A 15775-nucleotide genomic window follows, 5' to 3' on the forward strand; every position below is an offset into this window, starting at 1 on the left:
ACCCAAAAATAGCCGCAGTCGGGGGAAATGGGGCATAGGAACAGACACATTAAAGTTTTTTTACTTTCTTGAACTATTGTATGAAGTCTAAGAGAAATCTGTGATCTGTCAATGACTCTTACTAAAAAAACTAAATAAATGACATGCCTTAACAGATGAAAAACAAATATCCGCATATCAATATTTGCAAAAATGCAGATCAATCAAAGTAACACATGAATGCGAGAGATGAGTTGAGCAGTAAATGAGCAATAAAAATAGCTGTGGAAATCAAAATGTAATCAGTTTTACTTCAGTTTTACTGCTCTTAGTAAACATATAGAACATCAGTGGCGATCATTTGCACATCATTTCTGGGACGTTTTAATGCACAGCGACATTTTTACAATATTAAAGAAAACTGTTAATGTGTTAAGCACTTGCAATAATACATTTTACAAACTATATACGGCTGTCAAACAATAAATTGTGATTATTCGCATTAAAAATAAAGGTTTGTTTTTACATAATATATGTCTGTGTATTTATAAACACAAAAACATACACATAAATGTATATATATTTTAGATATATTTATATGGATTTATTTATATTTCCCCCCAAAAATATTATATAAACTGTATTCATTTTTGTATTTTATATTTTAATTAAATTTATGCATGTATGTGTTTATAATACAAGATAAAAATGAACTCTATGTTAATACAAACTTTTATTCTGGACGCGATTAATCGTGATGAATCGTATGACAGTCCTTAACTATTTAAAAAAAAAGTTTAAGAAACTATTTTAGAATACACATAACCATTCAAGGTTTTAAACACCTGAGATTTTTTAAATGCTTGAAAAATAATACAGGGGAAAAACATATTTATGTTTTTTATTTGAAAACAAAAATTTTTTAACTTTTTTATTCTAATAAATTTTTTCTTGTATATACAGTATATATATATAAAAATTATATTCTTAAAAATTGAATATTTGTAAAATTTTAATAATTTCAAATAATTCGACAACCTCTGAAATAAAATTAAACTAGTCACAAGTCAAGACTTCAAATGAAGAGTTTGAGCCACGTGACAGCGCATTCTGCCAGGGGAAAAATTCCTACGGAATAAGATCTCAAGACAATCATCCAGCCCTAATTCACAGAGAGATGCGACTTCATTTCCCCTCTCACTTTATCATCAGCACTCTATCAAGATCAAGAGAAATTCAATAAGCACCCGGCGCCGACACATAACGAAGCCGCTCTTATTCTCCGCGTTAACTGCGAGTAGAGGAAAGAAGTGAGAATAAGATTAATTTCTTCCAGCACTTATCCAGCTTTTCATATTCCAGCAGGCCAAAGGGATGCATAGGCCCTCCGCCTGCAGCCGGGCTCTAATCCCTGCGAGATGAGGCACAAGATGGGCGGAACGCCAGGGGAGGGAGAGATCCGTGAGGATAGAGAACCGACCCATTTCTGTCTCAGAGGGATTAGGCCTGGGGTTTGCAACTTACTACTGAAATTGCCCCACAGATTCAGGTTTTTGGCCTCGATGAAAAACAGGGTGGCTTTTCTAGGGGACGCGGAGATGTTTTGGCGGAGTTAGAAGAGTGACACCCGGTCCTCTGTTCATATCGGAGAGGTTGACACAGGTCTTCTCGATCAAGCTGCATTTACCTGCACGCTGGGATTTATTTTATGAAGTTGGCCTCCTTCAATAAAGGACACATTTGACCGGATGGTACTGAGCGATACGCTCTCAAAAAGGAAATATATCACACTATGTGCTTTTTAAAACATTATGATTCATTTGGTTTATTTTGTTTTAAATAAATAACAGGCACCACACAAGTTGAGTTCAATGTAAAACAAAATGTGTCACACATTATATAATAACACAGAGATGTGTCTAGTTAAGGACAGTACCCTTGTGCGTTGTACCAGAAATAACAGATTTTTTTCAACAAACCTTTTTTGGAGTGTAGTAGTTTATATAACCCTAATTATGAACCGTACGCTGTATTTATCAACAAAGAAATCCCGGCAAACGCCTCCACTGCCCCACACTTGAACTCCATCATGAAGCTGAATATCTGGATGTCAATATTTAGCTACCTGCTTGTTTGTTTTCATTTGATCGAATTATGTGTGTAGGAACGATATACCAAATATTTGAGGTTATGCGGCAATATTTGTCCCAACACGTGAATTAGCTTTTAGCTAGGTGCCGTGTTGATTCTTAAATCAGAGCAGGATCTGAGAATAAACACAGATGTATGTGCTTTAATAGACCAATAATCAAAGACATCTTGCCGAGGAGTTAAAACGCAGGAGGAGGAGAGATAGTCAATATTTAGAGAGTCGTATTTGATTTTTTTTGATGGTGTGAAGGTGTCTGGCTTGGTACACAACTACTGTAAGTGGAGTGTTTGGGCCTGTGTGTGTTAGGATTGACCCGTGTTGGAGTGTGTGTGATGGTGTGTGTGCATGTGCTGGGGTGCGAGGATGTGTGTAGTAAGGTCTCACCCGAGATAAAGCGGTATCTCGCTCCTCTATGACTGCTTTCATCTCCTCTGAGGTGATCTGCGAGCGGCGCTCTCTGGCCCGCTGGATCTGTTGGATGATGGCCGCTCCGCTCTCCTCGATATCGAGGGCAGACTCGGCGCTGTTGACTCTGTTCAACAACTCTTCCAGGTCCTGAACACAAGAGCATACGGACAATGCCATCAAAGTTTATCAACACTGAAATATTTATTTGGAAACATTTTGTAGCTATAACATTCCCAAAGATAATTCATCTTACTGCTACTATCACAAATGTACAGTTTTACAAAAAAAGTTACTAAGTGACTATACATTAAAAAAAAAGAGTTTAAAGGTCCAGTGTATGAAATATAGCGACATCTTGTTGTGAGGTTGCGAACTGCAACAAACGGCTCCTCTCCCTCCCTTTCAACGCACACAAGGACTAAGATGTTGTCACGTTTTTGCTTCTTTGCAGGAGGAGACAACGAATTTGTGGAGCACTTTGTGCTTTTAGGGCTACTGTAGAAACAACATGGCGAATTTCATGCAAGGAGACCCGGGGTGTGTGTAGATAGATATAGCTTATACTTATTTAATATAAACATAACGCTTCATTATGTGAGGTCTTTATACACCTCTCAACACATAGTTATGCATATTATATTGCATTCCTGTCAATAGATCATAAAAATGACACATTAACTTTAAAACAGTCTTCTTACAGTACTATACCACAATTGACAACGGTAAGCGTATAATGATTTATAAGTTGAGCAGTCAAGTATGATTTAATGTGAAATGTCAATTGTTTATCAACACATAAAGGTATCTAAAATAATCAGCAATTTTATGTTTCAAACAGAAACGGCGATAGAGAGACAAAAGTCAAATTAAACGTGCGTCCTATGAAAAATTATGCACTTTCTAATATTTTCCTCTATTATTTTAATTTATTTCCCCACTACTTTTTGTTCTATAATGTGTTTTCTGTATAGCTTCCCAACAATGCGAAAGTGTAAACAGCATAAATATATAAATAAATAAAAAATAATAATACAATAAAATAAATCATAATTAATCCAAATAAAGAAAATAAAGAAAGTGTAACTATAAAAATAAAATGTTAAAAATATTAATTTAATATTTTTATGTGTCTCTGCCCTAACGCCTATATGGTTGCTAGGGTGCTCAGAATGTTTGCTTTGTGGTTATTTTCTTGCCTAGGCTAAGGAATCTTGTGGCTTGTTTTACCGTATGTCAAAATCATACACACGATTACGTGGTGAAGTAAGAGCGTACCTTTCCATAACAGACATGGTTATATTTATCATTTATGTGGGCATCCCAAACAATCCCGGCTAAATTTTAATACATTGAGCAATAGTAAAACTCATGACAGACAGCACAAGAAATTATGAAGTCTTAAACCCATTGTTTCTCGTGGTCGTTCTTTCATTTAAGAGAGTGGAACAAAAAGGGTACGCAGGAGACCCAAAGATGAGATCCTCCAGCGAAGGACGGCTTACCACATTACTGTCCTCGGGTTTAATATTCTCCAGCCTGCAGAGAGATGAAAGGAGAGAGAAAAGAGAGAGATGAAATGTAGTGAGCTTCCTTCAGTTTCCATTCTGTCATTCGTGCAAAATGAAATCACTTCCCAAATCCAGTAATTGCATTCTGTGAGTCTGGGCATGGAGGGAGAAGACACACTCGGAGATATTAAAAGTGCCGCCCGGCTCGAGCGGTTATTTCACCGTAATGCCCGTTCTGCTCGGAACTGACAGCGATTGTTAAGTTATTAATGTTTACTGCTTCATATGACTATTGGGATCAATTGTTCATATGTGTGGGGAAAGCCAGAAAGAGCTTAGCGCCGAATCTTTCGTGCCACACCTGCCGAGAGCATCTTTATAGAGGCAAAGACAACAGTAATTACGGAGCAAGACGCCTGGAGAGTCGTAGGTCGAGTGCTCGGAACTATTTATGACTTCTGGGCTTTTTCATTTAGACCTCAAAGAGGTAAAACAAACGTTCATTCACAAAGATTTGTTCCTGGCTAGTGTAGATCAGCGCCATGGAAAGAAAAATCGAGGGGTTTCGTAAATGCACTAAATATATAGTTTGTACTAAATATACACAATATACTGTATATCTACACACATTTTCACTACATTCTCTTGGAAAAGCAGATTGCTTGGGGTATATTTGCTATTCATTTGCATCACATTTTTGCATGCACCTTTGCTTCACGCAATTTAACAGATAAATTGCAGAAATCCACCATGCATGCTTTCACACACCCAGCTGTGCAATTCTCCTTTAAGAGCAAATCGAATTTCTCCTTCAACCAGCAAGCAGAAAAAACAACAACCCCTGCACTCATTTACAAAGGCATTACACAGATCTCCATCCATTATAAAGGTACATACTCATTCACACGCCGGACTCGAGAGTGACCTCTGAAAATAAGGGCTTAGAACACCGGCAACCATATTCCCCCAAAGATAATAGGATTTCACTTGGCTATCAATTATCTTTTTGAGAGAGAGGGCCAGAATGTGCACTGGAACACAGCTAAGAGAGGAATACGGCTTTATAATTAGATTTCGAAGGGATATCGCACTCATTGGACGATTGGAAAATGCGTTCCATGCCTCTGGGTAATTGCAGTTCGTTTGAGTGACTTGAGTAACTATCAATAAATCATGAGATCTAAATGAAATATTAAACAGGGTGCAAGGTGACAAAAACTTCTGAGGAAGGACGTAAAGCAATGAAGAACGCAGAAAGTCGACGGGAAATTACATTTAAAACATTTCCAAAAACATGTAAACATGCATACTACTATGCGAGTTTGTTGTTTGGAAATGAAATAAAGCTGGGTTTCAAACAGGCCATATCTGCTTTATATAAATATATCTTCACATATCATTCATAAACTTAAGGTAACTAACATGCTTTTTTCCCCAAAATTACGATAATAGTAAACTCTTAAAAAGGATAAAACAACACAAATGTGACTATGGTGATAGTTTATTTTAGCGTTTTTATCACTTAAACTATTAAAACAATTCTGTTGAAGGGATAGTTCACCCGAAAATGAAAATTCTGTCATCATTTACTCACCTCCAAGTTGTTTGAAATCTGTATACATTTCTTTGTTCTGATGAACAGAGAGAAAGATATTTGGAAGAATGTTGATAACCAAAGAGATCTTGCCCCCCATTGACAACAATAGTAAGAAAAATTACTTCATAATTTTTGTTGTTCCATTGAACATAAAATAAGACATTTTGAAGAATGTAGGACAGCAAACAGTTCTGGTGCACTTTTGACTACCATTATATTTATTCCTACTATGGTAGTCAATGGGGGGCAAAACCTGTCTGGTTATAAGCATTCCTCCAAATATCTTTCTCTCTGTTCAAAAAACTAAAATAAAATATAGCCCTAAATATTACTAAATGAAAGTTCAAAATTATGTCTTTCTGATAAAACTGAAGAAGAAAAAATGTGGCACTAAAATATTAAAAAACATAAAAACTAAAACTGAAATAAAAATGAATGAAAATTTACATTTAAATAATTAAGTGGCAAAAGGACATAAAAATGGCAAAAAATTTTTTAAAACAAATTAAAATTAAAAATAAATATAAAAATAAAAGCTAATAAAAAATATTAATAAAAACAGTAATTGCTTTTTAAACACTATTTGAGTATTTTGAATCAACACTGGGCTTTACCATTATTCAGTCAGTCATCAATTTGAAACAAAATATTACTAAGTGCATTTCTAGCTATGAACTGAAAGATACAAACTAAAAACATTCAGACGTATGCCTTTAGATCAAAAGATCAAGAGAAACATTTCAGTTGTAAGTGACCCTAAACATCTGAATGGTTGTGTATGTATATAGCATCTATTGCCTGGAGGTCACAGGGCAATTGTTTGAAAATCCCATCTGCTTTTTCCACCAACACCTGCATTATCACCAAATTAAACATACAGGGAAGAAGTTCATATTAATGAGGAAGCAGCAGATGAGGGGGGAGATGGTAAACAGGCCTAAAGCACACGATTGATTTCCTTTACAGTGGAACTTTTGACTGACAACCCAACACAATTGTGAGTGGACTCTTAAGGTATGTCACACCGCTCTGATATATTTCCAAACCAATCGATATTGGATTTCCTCTTCAAACTCTTAAAACTAGAGACTTTCACCTTATCAACTCCCACACATCTAAAGCAAGGTCCTCAAAAATGTTAGATTTTAATCTACTGTATTTATGAATGTCACGCGTGTCATCAAACTGCTATCAGACAAACTACTTTGTCACTACTGTCATGTCAAAACTTGTAGACATCACAACAACATTTTAATAACATCAGACTGTTTATCTTGCTTTATGACAACAGACAGGAAAAAAAGAAGAAAGCTGAGGGGAAAAGAACAGGAACCAGAGGTAAATAATTGATCAATGGCTGGTTGTGATAACTTATATTTCATATCCAATTGCATATAAATTAGAAAAAAAAGAATTTGAAAATAAAGATGTTGTTATTGCGTCTATACAGTATACATGCGTAAATCATTCATAAAACTATTTTTACATAACTTGCTGTATTCTGTTCTATGCTTATTTCTGGCAAAAGATTTTTGGTACAAACAACTTACACACAAATTTCTCAGTGAGAATTACTTAAGACAGGGTTCCCACTATAAGGCAAATGTCTAATTCCCTGACTTTCACTGACTCAAAAGCTAAATTTCCAAGACCTACAATAAAATGGAAAAACAGGCTGCTGTTGTGCTGAGCACCGAGTAAACAAGTCAGAAAACGCAGGAAAAACGCACAGTTTTTATCTTTAGCAGATAGCACATATAAGTCAGTAAGAGAGGTTTTACATATATTCTAAATCATAAAGATCTTACAGACATCTTCAACATGTTTATATGACGTCTCAGATTTAGAGATGTATTGCAGATAAGCAAACAATCAAAAAATATGTCTTGCAGATGTAAATGCAGACATTAAATATATTATGTCTGCCAGATATATACGTGTATATGTGCGATTAGGGTAGACACACTGTTGTATTATTAAATAGCTTGATACTTTGTGCAAATCTGTTTTCTACTGGTGTTAAATAGGATTACTTTTACACATAAAAACTGATTAATACTGTGGACTCGGGAGAGTTCTACTTATAGCCGCTAGATGGCGCAGCTACATCATTCATTAAGCGTTGTTAGCATTGATCTGCACTAATAATGGTATTTGCTAACGCCACAGTTTTAGTCGATTTAAATGTCTGTATTTAGAAGCGCCTTCATTCCAACTCCGGGACGAGTTCTAACTCAATCGTTAATATTGTTTAAAGCCCTAACATTGCATTTAGCAATTTGATTCTATAATGTTGCTTAAATGTGTAGGATAACTCTGTATACACAGATATAAATATGATTTACGGAGATACTGTACACTCTAAAAAAGATCAGTAAAAGAGTGAACATATTGCGTTAAAATGAAGGACTTTTCCTTTTTCATTTCTACTGTTGTTCTACCTGTATTTTACATTTTGCACTGCATTAAATCGCGTAGCATTAATGGAAATGTCTGTAAAAAAAGGGAAAATGTACTGGTCATTTTCAGATTTTCTACATTTTTTCTTAAGTGTAGGCTACTTTTCAGAATCACGCTGAATGGAGCGCCCACACGTTCTTTAAGTCCCCATATATAAAAAAATTACAATGGCTATTTTTTCATGAAATATTGCAGCGTTTACTGTACATAGCTTATCAATTTGGGCCATACTCTTTTTAAAATTTGAGTGCCCTCATAATCATTAGCTAAAATCTGAAAATACACTTTCTTCCTACAGTGACCATCCATCTTTAATGACATACTGTATGTTAGATGGCTTCGGGAGGAGCATCCGTTAACTCCTCCCCTTCAGTCTGCTGCCAGTTCCATGTCAAAATGCAACGGCTGTTTTTATACATTCAATCAAATCGTAGAGAAAGACGAAAAAATCCTGACTCTCCATGACTTGGACCTTTTAGAATTCCATGATATTCCAGAATGTCCATGACCCGTGGGAACCCTGTAAAGAGTGCAATATCGGCCTAATTTCAGTGTGATAAGCATGAATGTGTGAAAATTGCAAGTTGATCAATTTTCATTTTGTGAAGCCTTCCTTTGAGAGTACAGATATGAGACAGCAGAACATTGTGTGGTTGCACAGTCTGAACTACAGGGCTCTGGAGAGAGAGAGACAGAGAGAGAGAGACATACTCAATCGACGCCTCCTGAAGCTTCTTGGCCCGGAGTAAAGCTTCATCTCTCTCCTCGTTAGCCAAACGCAGTCTGGCCATCACAGCCTGATCTCTCTCCCTCTGAGCCTTATAGATCTCCTCTACTAACACTGAGGGGGAGAGAGAGAGAGAGAGAAAGAGGGTTATTATTCTGGTACTGCACACTCCAGAGCTCCAGCTGCACAATAACAAGGCTAAGCTCTTCGGGAAAGAGGTTATTGCAGTTGAAACACTATGGCATAAGTATTAATAACTCTAAGTGAGCCTTATTTTGAAAAGACAGTTCCCCCAGTGTGTGTGTGTGTGTGCGCACGCCCCGAGCAATCAAATAGGAGCAACGCCCTGAAGTCGGAGTTCCATGCACTTGGAGTCTGTGAAGATATTTTATTTATGCAATTTCAGCATGGCAATGCTCTGGTTTATCAACATTGTAAGAAAACAGCGAGCAATTACACCCAGTGCATGGATATCAGAAACTAAAGAAAACACAACTGCATTTGACCCTTGGAAGGTCGGCGGGCACGATGACGACTGAATTGGCAATGCAATATTGGAAACAAAGGGTCCAAGCAAATACGAATGAATGAACACGGAACGAATAAGCAATGTTGGGTTGAATATACTGAAAATCGCTTTGGATGGAAGCGTCTGCCAAAAGCATTAACATAAATATAAAGTAAATGTAACTCAATATGATAAACTTGACGTACACTAAGAAACAGGAATCTATACAATGAGAACCCGACCATTACAGACAGTTTGGTGAAATCCAGAAGATTTTGGGATTACCACACTGTCCTCGGCTCCATCTGTGATCCCATTGAAAGCGTCTCGGTTCTCCATCATTGCGTCAATTGACTCCTGCATGTTACGCCGGCTTCACGATAAACAGTCATTCCTGCGCTAAGCCATGACAAAGTTCACAAAGCAAATCAATATTGCATTTTAGCTGGAATTTGCTGATTAAACATCGCCACCCCGAACCATGCAGATCATATTGAAATGAGGGCGGCAAATACATGCGCGATCATCGTCTTATTAAACGAACAATTGGCTGCTTAATTGTATTCCCTATATGTCACGCGCCACGTATCTTCGTTTAATTACCGAGGCGCGAACTGACGCTTTTTAGCAAGTTAAGACGAAACGGAAAGTGAATATTGGCTGAATTTAAATATTTGTTCATGGAAGGTGAGAGCATGTAAATGCCATTGACAAAATAATCAGTTACAAAGTGGAGCGACGGCTGCTGATGAGAGCGCTTTATGTTAAACATTCAGGTTGTTGTTTACAAACGTGGAAGTGTGCTTTCTCGGGTTTTCTTGACACGTAGCGACTAATTAATTTAAAGTTGTTTATCTTTCGAACAGCGCTGGAAGGTCAGACGTCTTAATTTAGAAATCTTTGAAACGCTAAACATCACGCAAAAGTGCTCAGATTGTCCAAGGGGAAACATCTGTCTCTTTGTCTCTGCTTGTGTTTATTTTTTATATCATCCATCCTGTCGTACCTGATGCTCTCTCGTTGGCCTGGGCCTCAAGCTCGGCCTCCTGAAGCTGACAGTCCAGAAGTTTGGTTTCCAGCTCCTTCTCCTTCAATGCCAACTTGTCTTGCAGCTACAGACACAAAGACAGACATGTAAATAGAAAGACAGACACATGGAGAGAGAGACACCCAAAGAGATACGCAAAGAGATAAACATAAATAAAGACATAGACAGAGAGAGACAGACAGATAGAGACAGACAGATAAACATAAAGAGAGAAAGACACACAGAAAGACTGACAGACAGGCACAAAGAAACACAGATAAAACAAATATTTTTGTCTGAACCTTTGTAAACATTGAGTAAAATACAGCGGGCAAAACACACTAGGCAAAACACACTGGACAAAACACACTGGAAAACACACTGTGCAAAACACACTGTTCAAAACACACTGGACAAAATACACTGGGCAAATTACACTCTGCAAAACACACTGGACAAAATACACTTGGCAAAACACACTGGGCAAAATACACTTGGTAAGCATCATCATACTGCATTCCAGTGTCCAAATAATGTTCTTTGTTTGATTCAACCTCTTGTTCATTTAGTTTCTGCTAGGCTTCTTCAGAACATTCACACACTTTGTTTTATACAGCTGCCCTCGATTCATTATTTTTGTATATCATATGCCACCGTTAAGAAATGCCACATATTAACATAACTGCTGCTCAAAAGATATTACATTTTTGGTCGAATACTGCAGAGTCATGTCAAACTTTCCTATCTGGACCAATCTCTCGCATAATTTAGAGCTTCTAATAAAAAAGAGGCACTTTCACATCTCATCCATGAATCTTGTTTGGGGATGATCCTCTTTAGCCCGTCAATGACAGATGTAACCCTTTTTTTGTTATTGTCCTGCTGGACTTTGAAACGAGCTGGGCTTTCAGATCACTGCCAGCACAAACACATTCTCAGGACATGTTCCTGCTCTTCTGTCAGGAGTCACAGCTACTTGCAAACCTGGGACATCAATTGCAGTCATTCCAGAGGGCCGTCCCCTTCTCGGGCTTCAAACAGAGACACAGCACATACAGACAGCAGCTGCAAACGCATCTGTATCAAACTGATGACCCGGTGCTAAATGGTAATGAAATTTTCAAAGCTCAAATTATTTTGCTAATGTCTCTGAATGGGTTTTGGACCATAATGCAGTAAGACATGAGCAGCATTCTTGTAAAATATGGGAAAAGAAGTTTATTTGGCAAACTCATTTACATTTACATTAGTCATTTGGCAGACGCTTTTATCCAAAGCGACTTACAGTGCAATTATTACAGAGACAATCCCCCTGGAGCAACATGGAGTAAAGTGTCTTGCTCAAGGACGCACTGGTGGTGGGTGTTGGGATCGAACCTGCAACCTTTGATTTACCAGTTCAGTGGTTTAACCCAGTAGACCACCATCTCACAACATCTAGACAAACTCATCACAACAAAGCAAGAGAGAAGTTGCGTTACCCAGGAAACGAGAATTATTGCAATCAATTGCAATGTGATGGAGGTTAGCCAGACTGACAGCAGACTCTACAGCATCTTTCAAGGAACGTCTAAAGGATTTTTAAAGAATCATAGACTGTACAAAACATGGACGTAGCGTTTGCGATGTCACCTGTAGGGTTGTGAAGAGCAATTTTGAAGCCTAAAGTGAGCGGAGACAGTCGTCGCCATCTTGGCAGCGCGACACAACACCCGGCATCACTCCAGGATATTAAAAAAAAGGGCAAAAAGGCGAAGCTTGGTTGGTTCTACTTTGATTTGAACACAGTCTCTAATGGCCAGTTGATGAATTGCAGTTTAAGTCACTTCCGTGTTGGTGATAGAATGCAATATACAGTGTTGCTTACAGTTTATGACAAGAATTTGCTATCCCAAATGACCAGAGGAGACCCAACCCATAAGATTCAAAATATTTGGTAGAGGAAAAAAGTAACCTGTGCCGTGATACTTCACGGATGAATTATACCTTAAATTCTACAAATCAAACCCTGAAAAAGTGGCAAGATTGACAAATTACTGAAAAAGTTGTGAATTTACCTTCTTATTGAGGTCTCGAAGGGAATCCAGCTCCTTTAGGAGAAACGCAATGTTCTTCTCTTTATCCAGAGCTGGGATTTGCTTTCTGGAGTCGCTGACAACTTTGGAATTCTCTTGGTCCTCCTGAGCTTTCCTTAAGCTAAAAGACAAAAGTTGATTAGAAAATTTCTTATATTAGACTCCCGAACGGGCAACAAAAAAGAAGCACATTCACATTCTGACATGCAATTATCAAATACACAAGGGATGCCGTCTCCCACTTTCACGAATATTACTGTGCGTTATTTACTTTGAGATATTAGTCAAATCATACAGTTGACCTTTAAGGTAATATTAAAGTATCACTGCACTGTATCGTGCGATAAATTACTTCCCCTCTTGTAGCCAGGAATCGGATTCGTTTCTTATTAAGATGGCACAGAAAATGCATCGGAATCTATATTTATCAGAGGATGATTCTCGCTGATATAATTAAAATAAGCTCACAATGGACAGGAATGCTATAAACGAGTATAAATGTGACGTTCGCACCCTACCAGGGCCTTCTCGATAGTACTCGAGATCCAATTGAAAAGGTCACGCAGAGGAAACGAAACAACTGTTGCATTGCACGTAAGATATGTTAAAAATGACACATTGTCAATCAATGATTGATATGAAGATAATACTACACACATTTTTAATTTCGCAATTTTGAAATTACAACAGGGATAGTTCACCCAAAAATGAAAATTCTCTCATTTTACTAATTTCTGTCATTCCAAACCTCTTTGACTTTCTTTGTTCTGCAGAACACAAACAAAGAAATTTTGAAAAAAGTTTGCCCCCATTGACTTCTATTGTAGGCACACAAAACCACAAATTTTGACATTTCTCCAAATATCTTCTTTTGTGTTCCACAGATAAAAGTCATATACTACTATACTACTAACTATCATAATTACCATCATTATAATTGACTTATTATAATAGATATCACGATGATATTATATGCCCACGATAAGCATGTCGTGAAAATGTGATATCATGACTGCCCTAATTTTTGGGGAAAAATAGTATTCAGTATGTATGGTAAAAATAGTATGCAGTATGTACGTTGCTCAATGACAATGTTTGACAAAATGTTGAATACAAGCAGAACATAGTGTGCAAAACACTGTATCGCACAATGCAGTGCAACTTTAGCTATACTTATGAACCGGATGAAGAGTGGGCCAAAATTCCCAACATCTTCCAATTTAATTATTTCATTAGTCTGTCTAAAAACACAAAGAAGGATATTTGGAAGAATGTCAGTAACCAAACAGATCTCATCCCCCATTTATTGCCATACTTGGGAAAATAAATACTAGGAGTATGAGTATCTATTTTGTAACTGATATTCTTCCAAACACATTTCTTTGTGTTTACCAAAACAAAGACATTTATACAGGTTTGGAACAATCTAAGGATGAGTAAATGGTGAGAGAATTTTCATTTTTGGGTGAACTATCACTTTGGACCAATGCTTGTAACCAAACACTTCTTGGCAACCACTGACTACCATAGTATGAAAAATGACAAAGGAAGTAAAAAGTGAACCAGAACTGTTTGCTGTCATACATTCTTTAAAATATCTTATTTTATGTTCAAACTATAAAGGGAAAAAAAATCCCTACTATGGTAGTCAATGGGGTCCAAGAACTGTTTGGCTACAAGCATTCTTCCAAATATCTTTCAGTGTTCATCAGAACAAAGAATATTATATAGATTTGGAACAAATCAAAGGTGAGTAAATGATGACAGAACTTTCATTTTTGGGTGAACTATTCCTTTAAAGAATTATAAAGTGTACAAACAAAATCAGAAGCTGAAAATTGTAGGACACAATATAAGACTGATCACATGATCCTGATGCTTTATGCTAAGATGAAAGTGTGATGGAGCACAGAAGTGAATGTGTAAACATAATGGATAAGATTCTCTCTCTTCTCCTGACCTGAGTGCGGTGGATGCAGATCTGCTGATGTGAGGTGTGTGGACCGGACTCCCGGCCGTCTCACTTTTGTCCTGTTCCTGCTGTGCTGTGGTTCTCTGCGGAGACGGTTTCTGCTCCATTTTTCTCACTTCAGATGCAGTCAGGCCAGGTGCAGGTGGGGGCGGAGGGGGTTTGCGTGCCAAACCTTCACCGGGACGAGGACTCTTTGGTACTTTGCAAAAAAAATAAAAGTACGAGGAGATTGAGAAACAATGAGAAAGCAAACATAAAATATACTTTTACAAGTTTGATTCTTGTATGCATGGACATATTTTAATAATATCTTTATGATGTTTGCTGTTGTCGTCTTTCATTTGCTTTTATATTTTGTATGGCTAGGAAACGGTGCAAACATTCTTTGGTGGTCGACAGAAGTCAAATGGGTTTGGAACGCCATGAGGTTGAGTAAACATTGACAGAACGTTCATTTTGACAATCCTATAAACTCAGATAGGATACAGCATTAGTACGTTCTAAAGAGATTGAGAGACTCTTTTTAAAACCAACAACAAAACCATATTACAGTATATACGACCTCCATTCTTCTGGAGTGAGAACACAGTCTGAGGGTTTGAAAAGCCGCTCTGTTGGGTTGGTTCGCGTCAGCTCTCTGAAAAGGAAACTAGGTCTGGCTGTCTTTCACGAGAGAATGTGGCGAGCTGTGCCGAGTGACTGGCAGGAGGGGGAAGCGAGGTCTTCTGTCAATGTTTCTGTAGCGCTCACGGCCAGAGACGCAGGCGAGGAGGCAAACACAGAGGCCTGTCTCTCTGGCAGCCTTTCTGACAACAAGCTCCGCTCCTCAGGGAAACCTGGATGTACCCGCGAACATTCGCAATGAGACGGTGGTCTTTATATCAGAGGCGTTTTCAATGAGTACAAATTTCTGATGTTAAGACTTTTATAGTATAACAAAACCAGACAATGTAATAGCGTTATGTCAAATAACCGTTTCATGTAAATATTTCTTTCCTTCTTCATTTCTTTTCTTTCCTTATCTTCCTCTCCCTCTTGGTCTCGTCTCTTGCTTCAGTTATCCGTCTCTTTTTCTCTCTATTAAACTAGCTTCTATATGGTTATGGAGCCAACTATCATCAAACATAAAACCAAATAAGTTTTCATAAATTTTCTAAAATCCCTAAAACATTTGGCTTGACTTGCTTAAGAACATTTTCGCAAATATTAAAACCATAAACAAGTTCCTCAAGGAGGGAGAAGTATAACTGTCCTCTAATAAAATCATACAAAATGTGACTAGTGTCACCAAAAATATAAAAAATTTGACTGTACCTTTTCATCCATTAATCCCAAATCCGGTCGAACAAATAGACGGGCCGA

General features: G+C 37.5%; 1 protein-coding gene across 2 annotated transcripts in view; it reads right to left on the reverse strand.

Moving 5' to 3' along the window:
• Positions 1–15775, reverse strand: part of mipol1 (mirror-image polydactyly 1) — a 56853-nt gene that overhangs the window by 22699 nt on the left and 18379 nt on the right. For both annotated transcript variants that reach the window (XM_056767781.1, XM_056767783.1), the window contains 6 exons: positions 14402–14612; positions 12424–12562; positions 10346–10451; positions 8816–8945; positions 4042–4075; positions 2516–2686 (listed from right to left, as the gene is read on the reverse strand). In XM_056767781.1, coding sequence (XP_056623759.1) covers positions 2516–2686; positions 4042–4075; positions 8816–8945; positions 10346–10451; positions 12424–12562; positions 14402–14612 — 791 coding nt within the window. The remainder of the gene's footprint in view (positions 1–2515; positions 2687–4041; positions 4076–8815; positions 8946–10345; positions 10452–12423; positions 12563–14401; positions 14613–15775) is intronic.

Source organism: Triplophysa dalaica, chromosome 15 (assembly GCF_015846415.1).
Source record: "Triplophysa dalaica isolate WHDGS20190420 chromosome 15, ASM1584641v1, whole genome shotgun sequence".
NCBI lineage: Eukaryota > Metazoa > Chordata > Actinopteri > Cypriniformes > Nemacheilidae > Triplophysa > Triplophysa dalaica.